Source organism: Lagopus muta, chromosome 1 (genome assembly GCF_023343835.1).
Source record: "Lagopus muta isolate bLagMut1 chromosome 1, bLagMut1 primary, whole genome shotgun sequence".
Lineage (NCBI taxonomy): Eukaryota > Metazoa > Chordata > Aves > Galliformes > Phasianidae > Lagopus > Lagopus muta.
The window spans coordinates 110275270-110295556 of NC_064433.1; the positions used below are offsets into that span (position 1 = coordinate 110275270).

The window sequence follows — 20287 nt, forward strand, 5'->3', positions numbered from 1 at the left end:
CCAGCTTTTTTTTTTTTAAAGCTTAAAACAGCATAAGGCCTCTTCTCTGCTAGTATCAGATAAAACTACGTAATAAATGCTATTAAAAATAAAAGCATACAAAATCTTTACATGAACATTAGCATTTATTATGAATTTTTGGTTGCAGATTTCTTGATGGGAAAGAAAATGTATTCATTAGTAGCCTTTACTCACGAAAGCAGCCTCAGAAATAACCATCATGTAATTTAACTGGATTTTTAACATAGCTGGAGTTTTTCATTATAAATATACTCTTATAAGCAGAAATATGTGATTTTTTTCTATGATGTGAAAGAGAGTAGCTAGCAACAGGACAAGAGGGAATGGCCTCATGTTGTGCTAGGGGAGGCTCAGGTTGCATATTTGAAAAAACTTCTGCAAAGAAGTAATGAGGCATTGAAACAGGCTGCCCAGGGAGGTGATGAAGGTGTTCAAGTACCATGTTGATATCGCCCTTAGAGACATAGTTTAGTGGTCATAAATGGATTGTTGGACTAGATGATCTTAGAGGTCTTTTCCAACCTTAATGATTCTATGATTCTGTTCTACGATTGTGTTGTAGGAGAAAAAAAAAACTCTGCAGACATTGTTGGGGTTGGAGAAATGACTTACACAATCCAAAATCACATGGATTGTTTAAGTCATCGGGCAAAACCAGAGAGAAACAGATTCAAGAGATCTTTGTTGTATCTTCTTGATAAGACAAATCTAATTTCCTCACTGAAAAGCACTGTCAGTTTCAGTCATATTAATTCCGGCTCTGAAATGTATGGCATCTCTGTCCTAATAATGCAGAACTTGATAACATCTCTTCATTCCATCTGGATGTTCTGTACTGAATTACAAGTATGTGCATTTAGTAGATTGGTGCAATAAGTCACAGTAATAAAAAGATGTAAAAAGTAGATTATTTCCTCTGGATTAGTCTAGAGTGATATTTGAAGCTGCTTTCTGCAGCTTTTAAAACATGGGACTTAGTAGTCCCATTTCCCATGCCCACCTTAAAACTATAGTTGACTTCATGTGTGTGGTGTTGCTCAGCTTGCTCATGCTGTCAGTTCAAAGGAGTTTTCTCTTTTGTAATGCTTGTTGAAAGCAGAACTAATGTTTTCCCTTAATTTCATTGCATCAACATAAAATAGATGCTGAAGGAACGACACCCCCTCTCTTAAACTTCACTTAAAATTCCTACTTATGCAGCTCTGCATCTTGATAGTAACCTTATATTCTGAATTTTCAGAAATAGAAAAAGCTTAATAGATACATGCTAGTACATATGATAGTAAAAAAAAAAAAAAAAAATTAAAGAAAAAATTAATGGTTGTTCTGAGATTCAAAATCTGTTTGCCACGGTTTTATTTCCAAGAGTTTTTTGTCTTGTTACTCCCAATACAAAACTCTTTTGTTTCCCTAGTTACCACCTGCAAAAAACCCAACCTAAACCAAACCAAAGCTACAATGGGAGGGTTTCTCCTGGCAATGTTTCAGACTCATCTTTAATGTCAGTAACAGTAGCATTCTTCTCTGACTTTGCTTTCATCTTCAGTGTAACGCACTGTACTTAACATTTCAGTTTATCACTAGAATCTCTGTTCATGACTTTCAGTATATTTTATATTATCGGCTGACTGTTAAATGAAAGGCATGGGGGGAGGAGAGGAAGAGGATGAGTTGCAGTTTATTTTTGTCACTAGATTTATTTCTCTTCCAGTATTGTTTTCCCAGCTTATGCTGTAAAGTCATCCTTCAAGTACCTTCATTCTTTATTTTTACGAGGGCCCTTTCAGTGATTTGGAGAACTGAAGGGTTTTGAGGCCCATGTTTTGTGCAATGCTATTTCTTTAAGAACAAAATAAAATGGTTGTCTAAAGAAATTGTTTCCGGGAGATGACAGTGTGTCATCTTGCTCCTACACATGCAATAATATTTGTCTCACCATGTTACATGGTAGAATTGTTTAACCTGATGTTTCCACCAAAAATAGCTTATTGAGTCTATCTAGTCATATATATTTCTCTGTGGACATTAGCAAAGCACAGATGCTTTTAGGATGTGCTTAATCTGCCTAAGCCAGATCCCTTTTACATTGAAGTAGTGCTAGGTAAGACAGATGCCATTCACATCCTAATGTAGTATGTATAGTAAGTATAGTAGAGCAGTTAACTTCATTTCTGTACAATCCCTGTGGGCATTCAAGGCTAGGCTGGATGTGGCTCTGGGCAGCCTGGTCTGGTGGTTGGTGACCCTCCACATAGCAGTGGGTTAAAAACTCAGTGATCATTTTGGTCCTTTTCAACCCAGTCCATTCTATGATTCTATGATTCTATGATTTCAAAAGCAATCTGCGTTTGTAGCGTCAATTCTGCAATGAACTTCAGCCTGCAGTACCTTTCAAACATTTGACTGAACCCACTGAAACAATTGGATTTCTCTATGCATTAAGCACCCCTAAGTGTTTTGCCAAATTGAGTACTTTTTTTTTTCTTTTTTTTTCTTTTTTTTTCTGAAGCCACTTCGTACAAATCAATGGCACGGCTTACAGATCTGCTCCTAGTGAGTTTATGTTAACATGCGGTAGTAACTGTAGAACTTCACTGGTAAGGTTTATATCTCCATGTAACAGATGCTAAATATTACAAATATTTACTTCATGGAAATAAATTATTACCAAATGAAATGAGTTGAAATTTTAAAATCTGGTTATTAAATGGTAGGCTAGAGAGCTGCATGTTTGTTAACTGGAAACTGATTCCAAGGTTTATGCAAAAAGCATTTTTAAGGCATTGCTTGTTTTCAGGAAGTGACTGAGAAACTGTATAAAGCAGGTCACTTGTGTTATAGTACAACTCTCTTGTGTTAAAGAATCACAGAATGTTTTAGGCTGGAAGTGATCTTCAAGATCATCTAGTTCCAACCCACTGCTATAGGCAGGAACACCTCCCGTTAGACCAGGTTGCTGAGAGCCCCATCCAGGCTGGGCTTGAGTGCTTCCAGGGAGTTGCCTCAGTGGGCAACCTGTTCCATTGTCTGACCACCCTCATAGTAAATTTCTTCCTAATATCTAGTATAAGTCTGCCCTCTTCCAGTTTAAAGCTAGGGTCTCACAGGAGCAGAGCAGAGAGGCAGAATCACCTCTCTCAGCCTGCTGGTCACACTTCTCTTGATGCAACCCAGGCTACAGTTGGCCTTCTGGGCTGCAAGCACACAATGCCAACTCATCTTGAGTTTTTATCAACAGACCCCCCCCAAATCCTTCTCTTCAGGGCTGCTTTCAAACCATTCTCCACCCAGCCTGTATTTTCCAATATCCACTCTATTTGGACATGTTTTCCAATGTATATTTCTAGCTGTTTCTTTTCTCTACAAAAAAATTATACACTGACTGTCCCAAATCTATTTATCACCAATTGTGAGATCCCAGTGTTGGAAGAAGTTGGGCAATGGTTAAAAAGTAAAACAAAATTACTTGGAATCTAATGAACCTTAAAAAAATTGTATGAGAGACATTGATGTGCACTAAGTAAATGGAATGTAATGTGTGATATAGAAGTTACGCAGCATTTTTCTGTTCTCTCACCAGTGTTTGGTTGTAAAGGACTGAAAAGCAATTATCCAGCAAATAGTGCATTAGTATGATGTAGATAACATTAGTATGATGTAGATAATATTATATACTTGTTAAAATTTTCATTTAATCATGAGGCATCTTATGGATATCCTACTTAGGTTTGAAGATGACCATAAGCAAGTGGAATATAAAAAGTTTGTGGATGCAGTGAACTGGAGAGAGAATCAAATCCCTGCTTTCCAGACAATAAAGCTTCCTCCTCAGGTAAAACCATTATATTTGAGCAAAAGAAAAGTTAAAACTCAGCACATGAGACACTTGTGTAATTTGGGCAAGTGTAATGTGAGTACCTCATCCAACAAAGACTACAACAGTTTTCAATTTTTCATATTTGGGCCTGTTTTCATTTTTGTGTCTTCATGTAATATATTTTTCTTTCCAGGCTTAGAATTAACCAAATTCAGTTCAAATTAATTCTGTTTAGAATTAACCAAAAAGAGTTACACAGGGAAAACAAAGCCTGTAACACAGTCTTGCCTACAGCGTGCCACATCTCTGTGATGTTTTTCTGGAAGAAAAAAAAAAAAAAAAAGAGTGGGGAAACAAGTGTAGTTGTCCTTGAACAATAGGTGTGAATACCACTCCACCCACAAGTATTGTTGCAACATGTCAAATGCTCTGTTTGTCTTCTGGGATAGCCAGGAAATTCTTTAAACTCCACTGTCACCACAGAAAATAGCTATATATATATTTTTTATAACTCTGTGGAAACTTGAATGTAACAGCACATCGCTGGTAGGCATAGGCAGAATCAGTATTGAAGAATCAGCTTTGTATATCTCTACCAGCCTGCTACTTAGGGTAAATAAATATGTGGCAACAATAAACTGCAGAAATTAATCTGATCTTGCCATCTTGTGCTGAATGGAACATTTTAAAATAGATGGTACATAAGGCAATTATACTGATTTTTTTTTTTTTTTTTTTTTTTTTTTTTTTTTTTTTTTTTTTTTTTTTTTTTTTTTATCTTGTAACAGATAAATATGAAGCCCTTCTGCCAAAATGTAGTTTTTCTATTCTGGCCTAGCCCATGTGTTGCTACACTTGTACAGAATGTGTTTGATTTTATTCAGACCACTTAGTAACACAGCATTCCCTTACATTTCAGTTCAACAGTGACATATTTTAAATCAATGTTCCTCACGTACTATGCTATTAACTTGGCTTCTCTCTCTTCCTTGGCTTACAAGCTCTTCTTTCTATAGCATCCCAAACTCTATATTGTCTAACCAGGGCCCTGCAATGCTGCTTTACTCTGCCTTCCGTAGTGGTCTATTTTTCACTTTCTGATTGGGAAGTATTTTTCTTTCTTGTAGACAAAAAAAGTACTTCCATGTGTTTTCTATAGCAATCCTGTGCCTATGGAGTAGGTTGTATTCCGTGGGTATATTTTTTTTCACAGAATAATTATGTTTTTAAGCTATTTTGATATTTAAATAGCTCTCGCTTTCAGGAGAGTCTGCCAGGGTATAAGGGGACTCAAGGGCCTTGGTACTGTTCTAATGAAAGAAAGTCAGAGCCTGTGCCGGGAGGATTTTTGCCTTGGAGGTGGTGCTAAGCTTCATAAAAAATCGAGACTAAAATAAGCAGACACATAAATACACTTTCTGTTTAATGTGTTTGACTGTTTTTTCCTCACAGCTGTGTGGCTTATCTAGCCATTGAGCAAGGCTTGCTTTCCGGCAGGTGAGGGAAAGAGAGGGCTCCTATGGGGTGAAGCTGGTGTGCAAGCAGTGGTGGTACTATGTATATTTTAATGAGGAGGTAATAAAGCAGATCAGGAAAAGATCAGTGAAAGAAAGGATTTGAGTCTTGTTAAATTTTTCAGCTTTGGAATCCGTTAGACACTCTTTTCATTACTTACTTTGGATTAACATTGATATCTTCAGGTTATAATGTCTGTATTTCACAGATTTTAGCAGCAGTGTTGTGGTTTTTTTCTTCATTTTTCTTTGGTGTGGTTTTTAGTATTGAATCGTAGATGACTTGTAAGGTTTTCAAATATAAGTGTCTTAACGAAGGACAGATAGCATCACTTAATTTGAAATATCCACAAAAGGCTGAATGACAGAAAACACATATTTAATAAAATATTCTGCAAGATTGTTAAAAATGTTCATGTAATAATGTTTTAAGAGGATGTGCTATGTAAAGGTCCACATGTTCACAGAATATTTGCATGAAGAAGTGAAGCAGCAAATACAATCTTAGTTGGCCAGCTTTTAGTTATTGCTGTTTCCAACAATATATTCTAAGATACTCTCTGTGTTACTGATTTCAGAATGAAGATGACTGGAACGGACAGCCACCATTCCTTCCCGTGAAAAGAATCAAATACTTGCTTCTCCTGGATGACCTGTTTGGCAAAGAAGAATGATCCAAACTGTGAAAGTCACTGTTTTTGTATTAGTGTTTCTGCTCCAACACTTACTTAGATATTGAAGACCTGTCAGGTTAAACAAAAACAAGACAGATGCAGGTTTTATTACATTTCTTACTTAAGCATATATACGTACTTTGTGTTTTTTTTAACTCCTAAATCAACAGTACTCTTTAATGCTTATGTGAGCACAATTGAAACTATAATCAGATGGTCAGATGGAGAATGTACAAGCAGCAGCAATTGCTTGAGTCAAATACAGCAAAATCAGACTGACCTTACTTTGTTCTGCTGACAGAGGAGGTTGTTGGATGACCTCTTGTAATATTAAGTCAGATAGAATTGGTTCAGTAAGATAATTCTCTTCACACTTCGTCCGTTGCTTTTTATCTTCTGTCTGTTTTTTTGCTATACCCATATAGTAATACTTAGGTGCTATGCGTGTCGAAGTTTGTTGTTTTACAGAGGAAGTAGTTGCAAGATTTTAGAACAATGTCAGTTTGCTCTGGTATGGGTGATAATTATAACCTTGTAACATAGAAGTAAATTTCTTGCAGGCCATGTACAAAAGCTATCAACTCTTGGTTTTTGTTTTAGATGCAACTCAGATTGGTAAGTGCTCAGTTTTACTCGGGTAAGGCATGAATGAAGAAAAGGTATTCTGGTTCCATCTTAGTGAACTTCTTTCTTATTGTGGCACTGAACTTGTCCTTAGAAAATTGATACCTTTCTCTTTGTTCAAAATGGTGGTAACTAAGTGGAGCTCCTGTTAACATTTTTGTATTTTTAAGCTTGTGTCAGCTCAAAGCCACGGTTAGATCTCAATTTAATGTATGAGTTTGTGAGAAAAGGAATTGCTTCTATTTAAAGGATGCAAGAGCTGTGGAAAAGGGAGGAGCTGACGCACCCACAGTGACTCCATGGTGAAGGGATTTGGTATGAGTCTGCTGCTGAGAAGCTCACACAGTCAGTAGACTGAGAACCCTGTGCATTCTGTAATCCAAAATTGCAATTTGATGAGAAAGCTTGATGCAAAAGGATGAGAATTAAGCGTTTTAAAATCCCCAGACTGAGAGAAAAACAGTAGTTCAAAGAATAATTTGAGTTTTTTTAAACTTACTGAAGTACTCAAAATTGTAGACAAGACTATGTACTACGTTTTATTCCAAAAGAAGAAAATAGTTTCTTACATGACAAGAAAATTATCTCATTGTGGGGATTGTGTCAGGAGCCAAAACAGTAACAGATTGCATTTGGAACTGTTTGATAAAAGCTGAAGCTTTTTAAACATGGCAGCAAAACAGGGTTTGGCACTTCAAATGAATGCAGTTGCCCTCATAACTTTTTAATGTGCCCAGTCTTCATCAGGATATCTTTCAGTTGTTGAGATCTTGTACAGATGACAGTTTTGAAGGAAGAGAGTTTCTGAAGGTTGAATTTGAACATTTAAAACTTCCCAAGTAGCTTTTAGAGACAGGAAATTTCCTTTATATGAAAAGGAAAAAGGTTAAAAAACAAACAAACAAAAGCATAACAAATGTCATACCATTTTGTGTACAATCCCATTTGTAGATCTGATCAATCATGGTCTGGTCATGGTCGAGAATGCTGACTGCAAACTGGATCCTGTGCAGAGAAGAACTAGAAAAGTGGCCAGGAGAACAGAAATAAAGAAGACAGAAGTGTGGCTTATTTAGGGAAACAAAATGGAGGCTCAAGGAGAATGTGGTTGCCATTAGAGAATTTGTTATGGGTATGTAATACAAGCAAGGAAAATAATCATTCAGTTCAAAACATTCAGAAAAAGTAGGTATGGTTAGCCATAAATTTAAACTGGACAGTAAAAGATGGTTTCCAACCTTCTAAAACAAAAAGGGTCCATACAGGCTTCCAAGAGCAATGAACCCAGTTAATTTTACCATTAAAGATGGATCATCTGATAAGTGTAATTTTAGGATATATTGCCTGTGATACTGAGGACTATTTCTGGTATTGAATGATTCCCCCTCTGCAGAGCCCATGGAATGAGGATTTTTTTTCTTTTAAAAGTAATATGGAATTATCTGATTTCTGATGTTTCAGTATTTCCTATTGGTACTCTGCATATTTTGTTCACACCATTCTGAGTTTTGCTTCCCACTTCTTTTTCTCCTTTTTTCCATGTATTACTCATAACTCCACTGAGCACAAAAGGATCTCCCAGGAGCAGAGCAGACAGGGACTGAAAAATATTTTCAGTGCTTGTCACTGCGCTCACAGTGTGTCATATGCTGTGGTCTGCTGTGTTGTAAACACATTTCAAAAGGTTTTATTTTTTACAAGCAGCAGCGCTTCCAGAAGGAAAAGCTCCAGCCAATGAGCAGTCCAAGAATACTCTTTGTATACTGTGACTTGCAGCGTATGCTGCCCAGGATATTTCAACCTCTCCTCTAATCCTGCCACCAGCTTCTCTCTTTTCACATTGCTGATGGGGGACCTGAATGAAGACAATACCACAAGATAATGTTTCAAGATGGCAGGAGGCCACAGCTTTAAAGCATGCATTGCATAAAGAGAAAGCAGCCCTCACAGTTGCCATTAATCTCAGCTCTCTATCTCTGTAGGGGAGCCAAAGATATCTTCTTTCCGCAAGTATCTGAGCCTTCCATGGCAGGAGCGAAGAGATTCACATTACGGTACTGCCTCCCCTTCTCCCTGCTGGGGTCTGCTGTGCGTTCAGTGTTAATTTTCATTTCCTGAACTTGGCATTTGAGAATAGAAGGCTTAAAGTTTTCTGCAATAGCTGCTGCAGCAAGAACAGCAGCGAGGATCTATCCTTGCATGCAGATGGTGCACCGCTTAGCTTGCAACTTTGCGTCCATTTTTGCCTGTGTCCAGTTAAGTACTTGCTCTGCTCACCTGCAGGCAGGCTCCCACAGACGTGGTAGGCTCAAGCAGTAACAGACAATTGAACTTACTGCTGAGAAAAATAAAGTTCCTCCAGGTAATATTTTTCTGCGTCCTGCCTTTGCTGTATTTTCCTAGGTAGAGCCATTTGTGCCAATGTCGGACAGATCAAGTCTTTTTCATTTACATAAATGAGAAGATGTTGAAAGCTTACTTCTGCATTTGTTCCTTGTGTTGATGGGAATTAATCCTACTTCACAGCAGGAAAGCTCTTCACAGAAAAAAAAACCTAGGCTGTTGAATCCCAAGTCCACTCTGTGCCTTAGCACAGGATACAGTTTTGTTGCTCATTTTCCGTGGGCAAACTGCAGGGATCCTAATTCCACAAAAACAAAAGAAAATAAATAACAGAAGTTTTCAGTCACTTGGCAGCAGTCAGAGAACAGCAATCCTTATACAGCTAATAATAATTTTTTGCCTCTTGCTTGCTGGACCCTTCTGCATGTCCCCATGGTTTGAGACCAGCAATTAACAATTAGAAAAAATGACCTGTGTTTCAACATCTTATACTCAGATAAAGGTTATTCAGTGATGTGGAGAGATGCATTAGTTCTTTAAGCAATAATGTCCTGTACCCTCCACAGTAGTGTATCCATTGCATACACGTTTCTTCCTCTTGAGGTGGCTTAGCTCTTCTCTTCTCTTCTGGCTCAGGCGCAAATACAGAAAGTCCAAGGGCAATGAGAAAGAAAAAGCAATAACATGTTTAGAAAGAAGTTACAATTACCAGGAAGAAGAAAATACTACACTCTGAGCTCAGTCTGATTTTAAAAATCATTTTTAGGTTTTGGAGGTCAGAATTTTAAAGGAATTTTAGAACTATCCTGGAAAAAAAAAAAAATCAAGCACTTCCTTAAATTGCAATTTTCTCTGAATTAATTTCTTAATGTTGTTTGTATCAGTTGGTTACTAAGGCCCAGGTGGAAGCTGAACTCTTTCCAGGCAATGACCAGACAACCCAGAAAGGGCTGTGGGGGCACATCCCTGTCCCTACCAGTTTCCAATGTGAAGTTTAAATCCAGTGAGGGAGTATAATCAAGAAGAGGAAGTTAATACAGGCACAGTTTATTAAAGATATAGATTTTTATATAAACTCTTTCTCTGCACATTTGAGTATTTCTGAATCATCTGGAAGTTTTTCCTGGCATGTATTGTGCATAAATAAGCTAGCTGTCCTGGTCTGCCCTTCTGACAGGCCATCTATCCTCTTTGCTCTCTTCCTCCAACAGGCTAGTTTCATATTAAGACCTACAGTCAAAGAGAAGTGAAGGAGCTGATTCAACTTGTCTGATGCTGATCCCAGACAGGCAGCATGGGAGGATGATCTGTAACCGCGTAAATTAATTGCACAGCTTAATAGTGCTTGAGAGAGCTCCCACTTTCAAAAAAATCAGTTGGAAGAAGGTCATTGTCCTGAAAGCCAAAAGGAAGACCTTTTGCAGAGTGGCTACAGTGGATGGGATGCAGCCTTCTCTGTATTAGTGTGAAGCATACCCTCTTTCTCTTCTGCTGTCTCCAGTGCCAATGTGCTGTAGCTCTCCTGATTCCTTACTTGCCAGTGGAAGGGTAGGAGGCACTGACTTGCCCACAGGGATGTCCATTGGAAGCATTTTATCTTAACAGCCCCTTCTTCCTACACTGACAGCTAGGTGCAAATGGCTGCGTTGCTGTTAGGTGAGATTAATTCCTTCCTTGGGTGTAGATCAACACAATTAGAGGAATGCTGTCACCAGGCACGGTGACGCTACGTGGCCGCAGTGCAGTGACAGTGGTATGTGTGGGAGGGCTGAGGATGGTCCAGGTTGAGCTGGGCAGGTCATGATCCCATATCCTTAATATGCATGTGATCCATCCCTTGGGCTGTTCTGTATTTTAGACTGATGGCTATGCTTCACCTGATCTCGCTGCCCACAGCTTGGTTCAGGCTTGGGATGGTGGGTTTTGGTCAAATTCCAGCTAGGCAAACATAAAAACTTGGGTGGATGTAAACGGAACCTGGATTTCTCCTATTAGAGCTCTCTGAGAATCTGCTTTAGCAAAGCATTTAAGTGTATGTGTAAGTCTGTCCCTTTTGTATAAAGATATTGAAGTGTGTGCAGAAGGCTTGCTAAAATCAGTCAAATGAAGCACTGGTGGGAATGCTTACTGACAAAGACAGTTTCCTCATTTGAGTCAGTTAGGAATTAAATCACTGTAATAAAAAAATCCCCACCAGATGAGAAGGTAGCAGTGAAAGGAGGCAATATAGAATTGTCTGGACATGTTTATGCAGGCTATATATTGTCTGTTGTTATTGTAGTTCTTTTGCAATATAAGCTAGCAATTAGCAATTAAATTCCCATTATGGGATCATGTTGGTGATTGAGATAAACTGTAAATACGTAACTGTTTTAAACCTTTCTTTTAACTAACCTAAATGCTACAGTACTTATATAATTTGGAGATAATATCCCCATTAGTAGAGTTTATGACTCAATAAACAGCTCCCACAAGTTAATAAAAATCAAAACTGTAAACACCAAGACTATTAATGCAATAGAATTTCTGTGCCTCCCTCTTCTCTTGGTGGTCTAGATAGAGCAAAGGGAAATGCTATCTCAGAAAAAAAACATTTATTCTGGCTGTATAAATATAACTGAATTGTCTTAAAACCCATCTGGAAATTTCCTATCCTCCCCATGTCCCAGGTGGTCTGGCAAGAGCGATGCATTATGCTTTTGTCCGCAGGCAAGAGAAAGAGCTCCCATTGGAAATAATTTACATGAAAGGATTGTGCATAAAAGCACTGGTGGTAGCCTCACCCCGTCTCTCCCTTTTGGAGATATCTTCTGTGGAGTTAGCTTTCACTGTACTTTTATATTAGCATTATTATTTTGTTTTTAAAGGAAAAGCAGTGTTAAAGTGCCTGGACTCACCATTTTTGAACTTCTCTTCTGGCATTATTTTCCCCCATTTTGACAGCTAAATGAATTCTGGGAGAGGACGCCTTTGTGCCTGGAGGTTAGTGCAAGCAGATCTATTGTAGCTCAAGGCTCTTTCCTTCTTCAGCTGAGGAAAATTATTAATTAAGCCATTTGCAAAAAAAAAACATTTTTTTTTTGTCTAAAAGAGCTTTATTTTGCAGCGTGGTAGGGTGCCATTCTGTTTGGCAAACAGTTACACAATGAACCACATTTATCTGTTCCCTAATTTTCCTGCTGAAGGACATTTCTTCCTGTGTTATTGAAATCATATTGTCTGAATGCATCAAAATAAAGCTTTTGCCCTCGAGTATGTTCTAGTGGACATGAAATGCCAGAGGTATGCAGTATACCAGCCGGTCTTGCATTCAATAATGCATCACTGGGAGACATTATTGCTCTCTTCAAATACCTGAAAAGTGATTACAGTGAGAGTCTCATTCACTCACTTTCTTCTCACTAGTGACAGGTGACAGGATGAGGGGAAACGGCCTCAAGTTGCTCCAGGGGAGATTTAGGTTGGATATGAGGAAGAACTTGTTTATAGAAATGGTTGTTAAGCACTGGAATAGGCTCCCCGAGGAGGCGGTTGAGTCATCATCCCTGGATGTGCTTAAAAATCCTTTGGATGTGGTGCTCAGGGACATGATTTAGTGGAGGATTGTTAGAGTTAGGGTAGTATGGTCAGGTTGTGGTTGGACTTGATGAACTTGAAGGTCTTTTCCAACCTGAGCAGTTCTATGATTCTATCATGAGGATGAAATACATTTTCAACTTGTTTCACTGTTGCATTATTTCTTCTGTTTTGCCACTTGTATGGGAGCCTATTTCCAGAGGAAACAACTCAGGCGGCTGTTGAGATTCACGCCTTTCCTCTCTTGGTGGTTGGCTCTATAACCCTCATGCCTTCAAAGGGCTTGGCCTTTGGGATCCCAGGAAATCTCTTTTCTTTGCTTTTCTGCAAAACTATGATCAGTATGAGCAATGGTCTCCGCTGGGCTTCAGGCTGTTAGCGTTTCACAAGCCTTCCTACTTCACCGTGTAGTTTGGAGTTTCAATATCAGCAGTGTTGCAGAGGGGTGCACTCCTCAAGAACATGCCTGTGCATTCGTTCTGTGCTCACATGTAATGCTTAGCAGAGTTCCATGGCCTCTCTGTAGTTTTGGGGATGCCCCTTTTGGATCCTAACGGCAACCACATTCTGAAGACAACTCAACACCTGAAGGAAACGTAAAGCTTGACATCCTAATGAAGCAAAACTCCTTTTAAGAGGCAAATGGCCACAAAGCACCTGAACCAGCATTGCTGTGGTTGCCACTCGCTTCTGTGGGAGCAGGGTTTAGTTATACTTTAAGGGAAAGGGAAATTGTTTTTCTGCTTTTCTACTGTTGTATACAAAATCCTCAGTTCTCCATGTGCCACAGCTGCAGCAGCCGAGCCTTTAAACTGGATCAGCTCTTGCCAGGAGGAGCGGTGCCCTGGCTCTCAGCAAGGGAAGAGGCTGAAGGAAAGCCCCATGCAGTCTGGAAGAAATGATCTTGATTGTGGTGCCTGTTCCATCCTGGAGTAGAGGAGGTTTTGCATTTGATGCAAATGGCATCCCCTCAGCCCTGCTCTGCAAAGCCCTGCCTGAACTTTTATTATTGGTGGCACCTGGAGAGCTATCGAAGGAATGAGTATTAGCACCCAGCCAGTGGAGCAAGAGCTGCACTGCCAATGTGTGACTGCTGAGGGATGCTTCCCTCCTCCGCATTCTTTTCATAAAAATATCCCTTTTGGCATTCGAGGTATCTCTGCCTCAGTGTGCCAAAGGCCTCTCGTATTGCAGGAGGTAAACTGTAAATCTGAGTGTGAGATGCATCTTTGAGGGAAATTGTTACTGCCCTTCTGGCAGATAACAATGCAGGCTTCAGGAAAAATTGTTGGCTTTGTGCAGTAGACTGGAATGCACTGATTAGAACAATGGTGGTAAATGGGTTTATTAAGTTAGTATTGGGACTGTCACTTCTTCTCCATCCTGTTAACATCACTCACTGTAACTGCTTACTGTAGTACGTAAAGGAGAAAAGTCTGTCTTGGAGTCCTGCCAAGAGCAAATGTGGGCTGCATCGGGGCACAGTGCTTCTGAGAGTGGGGCTGTTTTAGGAAGGATAAGAACAACTAGGAAAGACTCACTACATCGAGATCATTACACTTACTTCAGCAAGTAAACTTGCATTTACCCACTGAGAGCTCACAGCTTCTGTTTCAAGGCAGCCTGTGCATGTCAGATGGCTGAAGGAAACCCACTGAACAGCAAATGCTAAAATTGTACCAGCTCTGTACTGAGGAGGACCAGAAAGATGGGGACAAATGGATGGTCAGCACTGATTTTCTTTTAACAATCATGAAATTAAACTTATTTGGATTTTATTTTGGGGGCTACCTCTTGATATTGACTCTCTCTCAGTTAGGACTAGCCATTGCTGTTCCTCACCCAGAGTGACATCAGTGGTCATCCGTACAAGGTGAATGCTCATGTTGTTAGCAAGGTGCTAGTTGTGCTTCTGCCAGGCAGCACTTGTCATTCAACTGTAAAGATTACAGTGTGTGTTTTTAACTTTTGATTCAAAGTCTGTTGCTGTAAGTTGGACTGACAGTAAAACTTGCTTATAGTTGCTACAGAAACATCTTCAAGTTCGTTTCTTTGTCATTCAAGTCACAGCACGGCTGTAATTGTTCTCTTAAAGTGGGATGTGTGAACCATGAAGGGGTGCCAGTCACTGATGTAAGAGCTGGCACTGATCAAACACTCTGGCTTGAGTCTTACCAATGGTTTTAAAGTAGCAGAGAGGTTTCTGCAGGTGCTGCTGCTGCAAAATTGAAACAGCATCAATACGGATTGAAATGATGTTCAAAGAAACCTCTTTGCTTAAACTTCTAGCAATGATTCAATGCACTTTTCTGCTGGCAGTGATACCCCTTCTTTGTTTATTTGTTTTTAATGTATCTGCTAGTAGTACATTGATGGTCTCTGTAATGAAACAAAATGATAGAAGTATTGACCCAATACTCAAAACTGATTTAAAAAAAAAAAAACCTCCTCTAAAAAGGAAATGAAATGACAAACGTTTGGGTGTTTTTTCAGCCGTGAGAGTCATTGAAATCATCCCTTGTTAGCATGCCAAACAGGCAAGAAGAGATGTTGTAAACATTAACCTGTGTGGAAGAAGAGGCATCTTGGAATAGATGTGTCTCTCATGTATTTGTATGCCTAAATGCTCCCCTGAAGAAGTAATCAGGCATAAAATCACTCACCTCTCTTTGGGGACTGAGCTAAGAACAAACTTTCTAATGGATAATTCTAATAATTATTCTTCTGTGAGCAGAAGCAAAGCAGATATTTTGGAAAGACAGTTGCTATTTCGTCATTGTCCCTATGTAGTGCTTGTATTTTAGCAAGGTTTTGAGAGAAGCTTTGTGGTCTTGTTGCAGAAACACAACAGGAGACCATTCAAAACCCTCAGATACTGCCCTTGAAATAGATTGGATAAAAATTGGGAAGGGATTCCAAGAAGTGAAGTGGAGTGACACATCTGCAACTAGTACAGCAGAGTCAAAGCAAAATCCTGCCTTTCCAAAACTCCAAATAGCACCTTCTCCAATGGGCTTTATCTTTTCCTTTTCTCCTTATAATTTTTGGGTCTGCAGCACATGTAACTTCTTTGGAGAGTGGGCTGTCTTTGCCCAGAAGTTGTGAGCTTGGACAAGGATGGTGTCCTCTGCAGGGTTTGCCTTTGTGGGAGCTCAGTGTGTTGCCAGTGCCCTGCCTTGGATCATACGGAGACGAGGAAGGTCCTGCTTGGGGATCATACAGAGAGCTTAGGGCTGTGCATGAGAGTGACCACCTCTGAGCTGTGGGATGTCCCAGGCATGCTTCATCACTTCTCCTGCTTGTGTCCTTGGTCTCCTTCAGAGGCAGAGCTTGCCCAAGTGTGGTGAGGCTTTTCTTGGAGTGAGGTGGGATGCTGGGTCTCAAGACAGAAGAAGAATGATCCCACACTGGCTCCCTTGATGGCCCCCCACCCCTGACAGACAGTTGGGTTAGGTTGTTTTTGTTCCTGCTTCTTTTCGCCTTGCCAAAGAAATCATTGTGACTAACTCCTCATCATATGTGTTTGACAGTGTTTCTGGGATCAGGTCCTTCTCATGAAAACAAAAATAATCCCTGTTGTCTCCCCTCCCAGCTATCCCTTAACATACGTAAGTGTTCAAGAAAGCCAGGAATGTATTTTAATTCAGATCGTTATTAATAAGTTCAGGAGCTATGAGTTTTCCCCTTTCACTCAAAATGAATTATGTCTTGGAGAGAAATATATCCATCTTACAAAGTTTTAGTCCAGTGGGACACCTCTTAATTAAATTAACCAGTGAAAAGGAAATACTTGTAATAAGGGTGCAAGATAAATATTTGTGCCGTGCACATTCTAATTTATCACAGCCTTTAAAGAGTCCATAAGGTTTGTTTTCCTTCACTGAAATGTGACGCATTCAGATATCAGTCTCATTTATAAAGTAGTGTGTGCCACGAGGGATACCCCCCTGTGTGCTAAGGGTGTTGGCCTGTGAATGATATACTGCAGCTCAGAGGTCTGCAAGGTGAAGATGAGTAGCCCTGAAATGAAAACCCTAAATTTAACATTACCCAGAGGAAAAACAGCCCTGATCTGACTCGAGGGTGGAGGCACAGCTGCACAGTCCTGATGTATTGCCACGTGGCAGTGATGCTGCTAATTTTGAGGGAGGGAGGTGAAAGCACCCACCCTCCATCCATCAATCTGCATTGATTTACCTAGGTGGTACCATGATGATGCACAGAGAAACCATGAGTGGGCAAAATATTTAAGTGCAAACCTATTTATAAAGCACCTGATAGGTTGATTTCACAGACAGTCCTTTTTATGCTTGCCGTTATGTTCATGATTAAATATGTGATGGGTTACTTTCATTGCTATAGGTAACTTCTATCCCTCTTTGGTTCTAATTTAGCTTGGAACTAAAATACAGTTCACATACACATACCTTGGTTCATGCATTTACCTTCTCTAATGCACGTAGTGCTATGCACATACACACAGATGTAGAAGATAGGTAAGCCAAATATTAAATGACATAGCTTTATGCTATACATTTAATGAAATTTAAAAGGGGTTGGTATATACATTTCTGCCTCACAAAACTGGAGGTAATCATTCTGAAGGAATAAAAGCTAAAATAAAAACAAAGAAGTACAATTATTCCAAGAAATAGTCTGCAGAGATAAAGATGTAGCATTAGAACTGAAATTAATAAGGCAAAGTCATACCAATGCGTTTCTCATTGTAGAAAAGCTTTAATTAATTGTGAACTCAGATTGCAGCATTTCACATGCCAAACTATATGATGATTTCTGGATCTTTAGCTGATGCACTGTATTATGTTTGACTCACAGGAGACTATAGAAACAAAATTTTGAACAAAAAAAAAAAGAGTTCATGGGGAAAGATTCTGCCAATGCATTTTGCCATGTAAAAACTGAATCAAAGCTTTATTAAAGGAACCAGAACAACTTGGAAAATTGCATTCAAAATGTTTTAGTTGTGGGCATACTTTGGACTTTTTGAATTAGTTAATGCTTTTAACATGATAACCAGCATGGGTAGCTGAACTTGTCTTTAGGAGATACTTTTTGTCCTTCTAATTAGTAGTTAAACCTCATATATGAACATTTTATTACTGACATATGAACTATAGGTAGAAATAATTCAAGAATGAATCCAAGAACTACAAACTAATGTGCTGGTCTTCCATACCAGGCAAAGTACTGAGCATTATCTCACAAACTGGAATTAACAGGTATGGATCGATCCCATAAGTATAAGATTATAGGAGAGAAATGTTGCTTCTGTAGGGGAGTCTTGCTTTGCAAATCTTTTGGCAGCCTTTGCAGAAGTCATTAAGTGCATGACTAACAAAGGCGTCACCCATTAAGTGGATCCAGCTTTCCAAAAATGGTACTTCACTCACTGGAAAGACAAGATGTGTGGAGAAAAAGGCCCAATTCCTTTTGCTGAGCTCCTCTAGTCTAGAAAATTGTAAAAATGTAATTAGCATAATCCAGTGCATTCATCAAAGATCTGGAAGAGGGGATAAAGAGTGGGTTAGCTGAATGATGATCCGCAGATGATACATAATTATTCAACAGAGCTGGTATCAAACAGTCACAGGAGCATCTTGTACAACTGAGTGGTTGGGAGAAAAAACATTAGGAAAAATTCAGCACCAGTAAGACTGAAAGTGATGAAACAAAGACAAAGTAGCAAATCTATCAGTTCTTACCCAGCAACTGGCTCTTGGCAAACTACTGTGTTTTAGGAAGAGATTTGGAATAACAGTAGAAAATTCTCTTAAAATACCGTCCCTGGTACTCAGTAATGGAGAAAAAAAAGAAAAAAAAAGGCAGATCATAGATTCATAGAATGGTTTAGGTTGGAAGAGACCCTTCAAGACCATCTGATTCAATTCCCCCACAGTGAACAGGAACACTTACAGCTACATTAGGTTGCTCAGAGACCCATCCAGCCTGACCTTGAGTGTCTCTGGGGATGGGGCATCCACCTCTCTGGGCAAATACTACTGGGAACGGAAGTCATAGTAAATCATAAATCAATGATCTGCCATGCTTCCCCCTTCCTAATATTGATCCAGGAGAGCCAGAGGTACAGAGATAAGAAAAGAATGATGAGAGCTATGACCAGGCTTGTGCAAGAGGGGTGATGAAACTGAGCATGTAAAAAGGCACAAACACTATCGGTGGTCTGGGATCAAGGAAAACCTATTCAGTGTTCCTCACAGTACAAAAAATAAAAACCTGCCAGGAACATTACCAGTTTTAAACCAAGCCCAAGGAAGTACTTCACACATAGCATAGCTGCCTTGCGAAGGTCCTTGCCACCAGGAGCTGTGAAGGCCTAAAGGATATAGAGGAACAAAAGGGGATTAGATGAATTCAGAGAGGATAGGGCCATTGGTGGCTGTTAAACACTGTGGTCCAGCTGCAGCTCCAGCTCAGGAAGTCCTTGAACCACAGAGCTTGGGGTTTTTGGCACAGTGGAAGAGGCCTCTTGGCACTGGTCCTTCTCTGAGCATCTGCTACCGGCCGCTGTCAGAGGCAGGATATAGGGTTGGATGGACCTCTGGGCTGACCTAGGAGAGCTGTTCTCGTGTTCCTCTGTCTCACTGAGAGCTACAGATGTGCTGTGCTGACATCTAAATAAAATAAAATAAAATAATCTAACTTTAAATAAACTGAATGTTCTCCTTGAACTGAAAAAAAAAGAAAACAACAGCAAAAAAAAAAAAAAAACAAAAAAAACCCAAACCAAAAAACTAAGATAGTGTTTATACTGGGAAACGTGCATTTTTTTCCTCCTGGATAATTCCTAAACAGCTGTAGGGCTTTTGCTCAGACTCCCCCCAGCTCCAGAGTTCACTTTTAGGTTGAGACAAATGTTATCAGTGCCAAAGAAGACATTTGAAAAAGGCAGTAAATGAGAGAAAGCACAGTTAAGATGCAAACTCTGTTTTGCTGCAACCTTAGCCAGTAATCTCATGATTTACAGTAATTTTGCTAGCATTTGCTTATCTTTAAGAAGAGAATAGTTCTTGTTTAGCAGAAGCTGTGTTCCACCAGGATAATATGCAAAAGTCTTAGTGAGTAATCAGGATTTCCCAGTGTTGTTTCCCAAAGATTTTAGGAAAAAAAAATCTAAAATAAGGCCCTTGATATTGAGGCTGAGAGATTTGCAAGAACACATTAGACTTGGCCATGCTTAGTATCTCCTTGCATGGGCCCTCTGCATGCCATAGAACCCAGGGAAACCTGGAATTAATCTTGGTGATGGCAGAGGGAAAATTTGCCTTCAGCAAAGATGCGATTGCCCAACACCTCCCATTAGAAGCTCTTGCTTATGCTTTCTCATAACATTGGAATACTTCAGCTGTTTGGGCTAGAATTGTACTTATAGGATATCTCCCTCTAGCTTACAAATTTGGGAAAACATCAATGCAAATGGAAACGTGAACATAGGAAGGCAGTGGATATAGAAATGGGGACTTGAACTCACTTAACAGCTAACTCTGTTGAAGGTTGCTAAGTCCTTTTGGAGGCGTGGCAGAGCTTTGAAACATTGCAAAGGAAGGGAAAGTCCAGGAAGTGCTTTTTATTGATGTCACCACAGCCGTTAATATATACAATGCTCTTAAGTCCAATTTTTACATGCTCAGAGATTAGCAGAGGCTGCTAAAGTGCCAGCAGTACTGGACATGCTATTC

At 39.5% G+C, this 20287-nt stretch overlaps 1 protein-coding gene across 2 annotated transcripts in view; it reads left to right on the top strand.

Moving 5' to 3' along the window:
• Positions 1 to 17458, top strand: part of EFHC2 (EF-hand domain containing 2) — a 71363-nt gene extending 53905 nt beyond the window's left edge. For both annotated transcript variants that reach the window (XM_048955858.1, XM_048955869.1), the window contains exons 14-15: positions 3748 to 3853; positions 5931 to 17458. In XM_048955858.1, the coding sequence (XP_048811815.1) occupies positions 3748 to 3853; positions 5931 to 6026 (202 nt within the window). In that variant the 3' untranslated portion in view covers positions 6027 to 17458. The remainder of the gene's footprint in view (positions 1 to 3747; positions 3854 to 5930) is intronic.
• The last annotated feature ends 2829 nt before the right edge of the window (positions 17459 to 20287 follow it).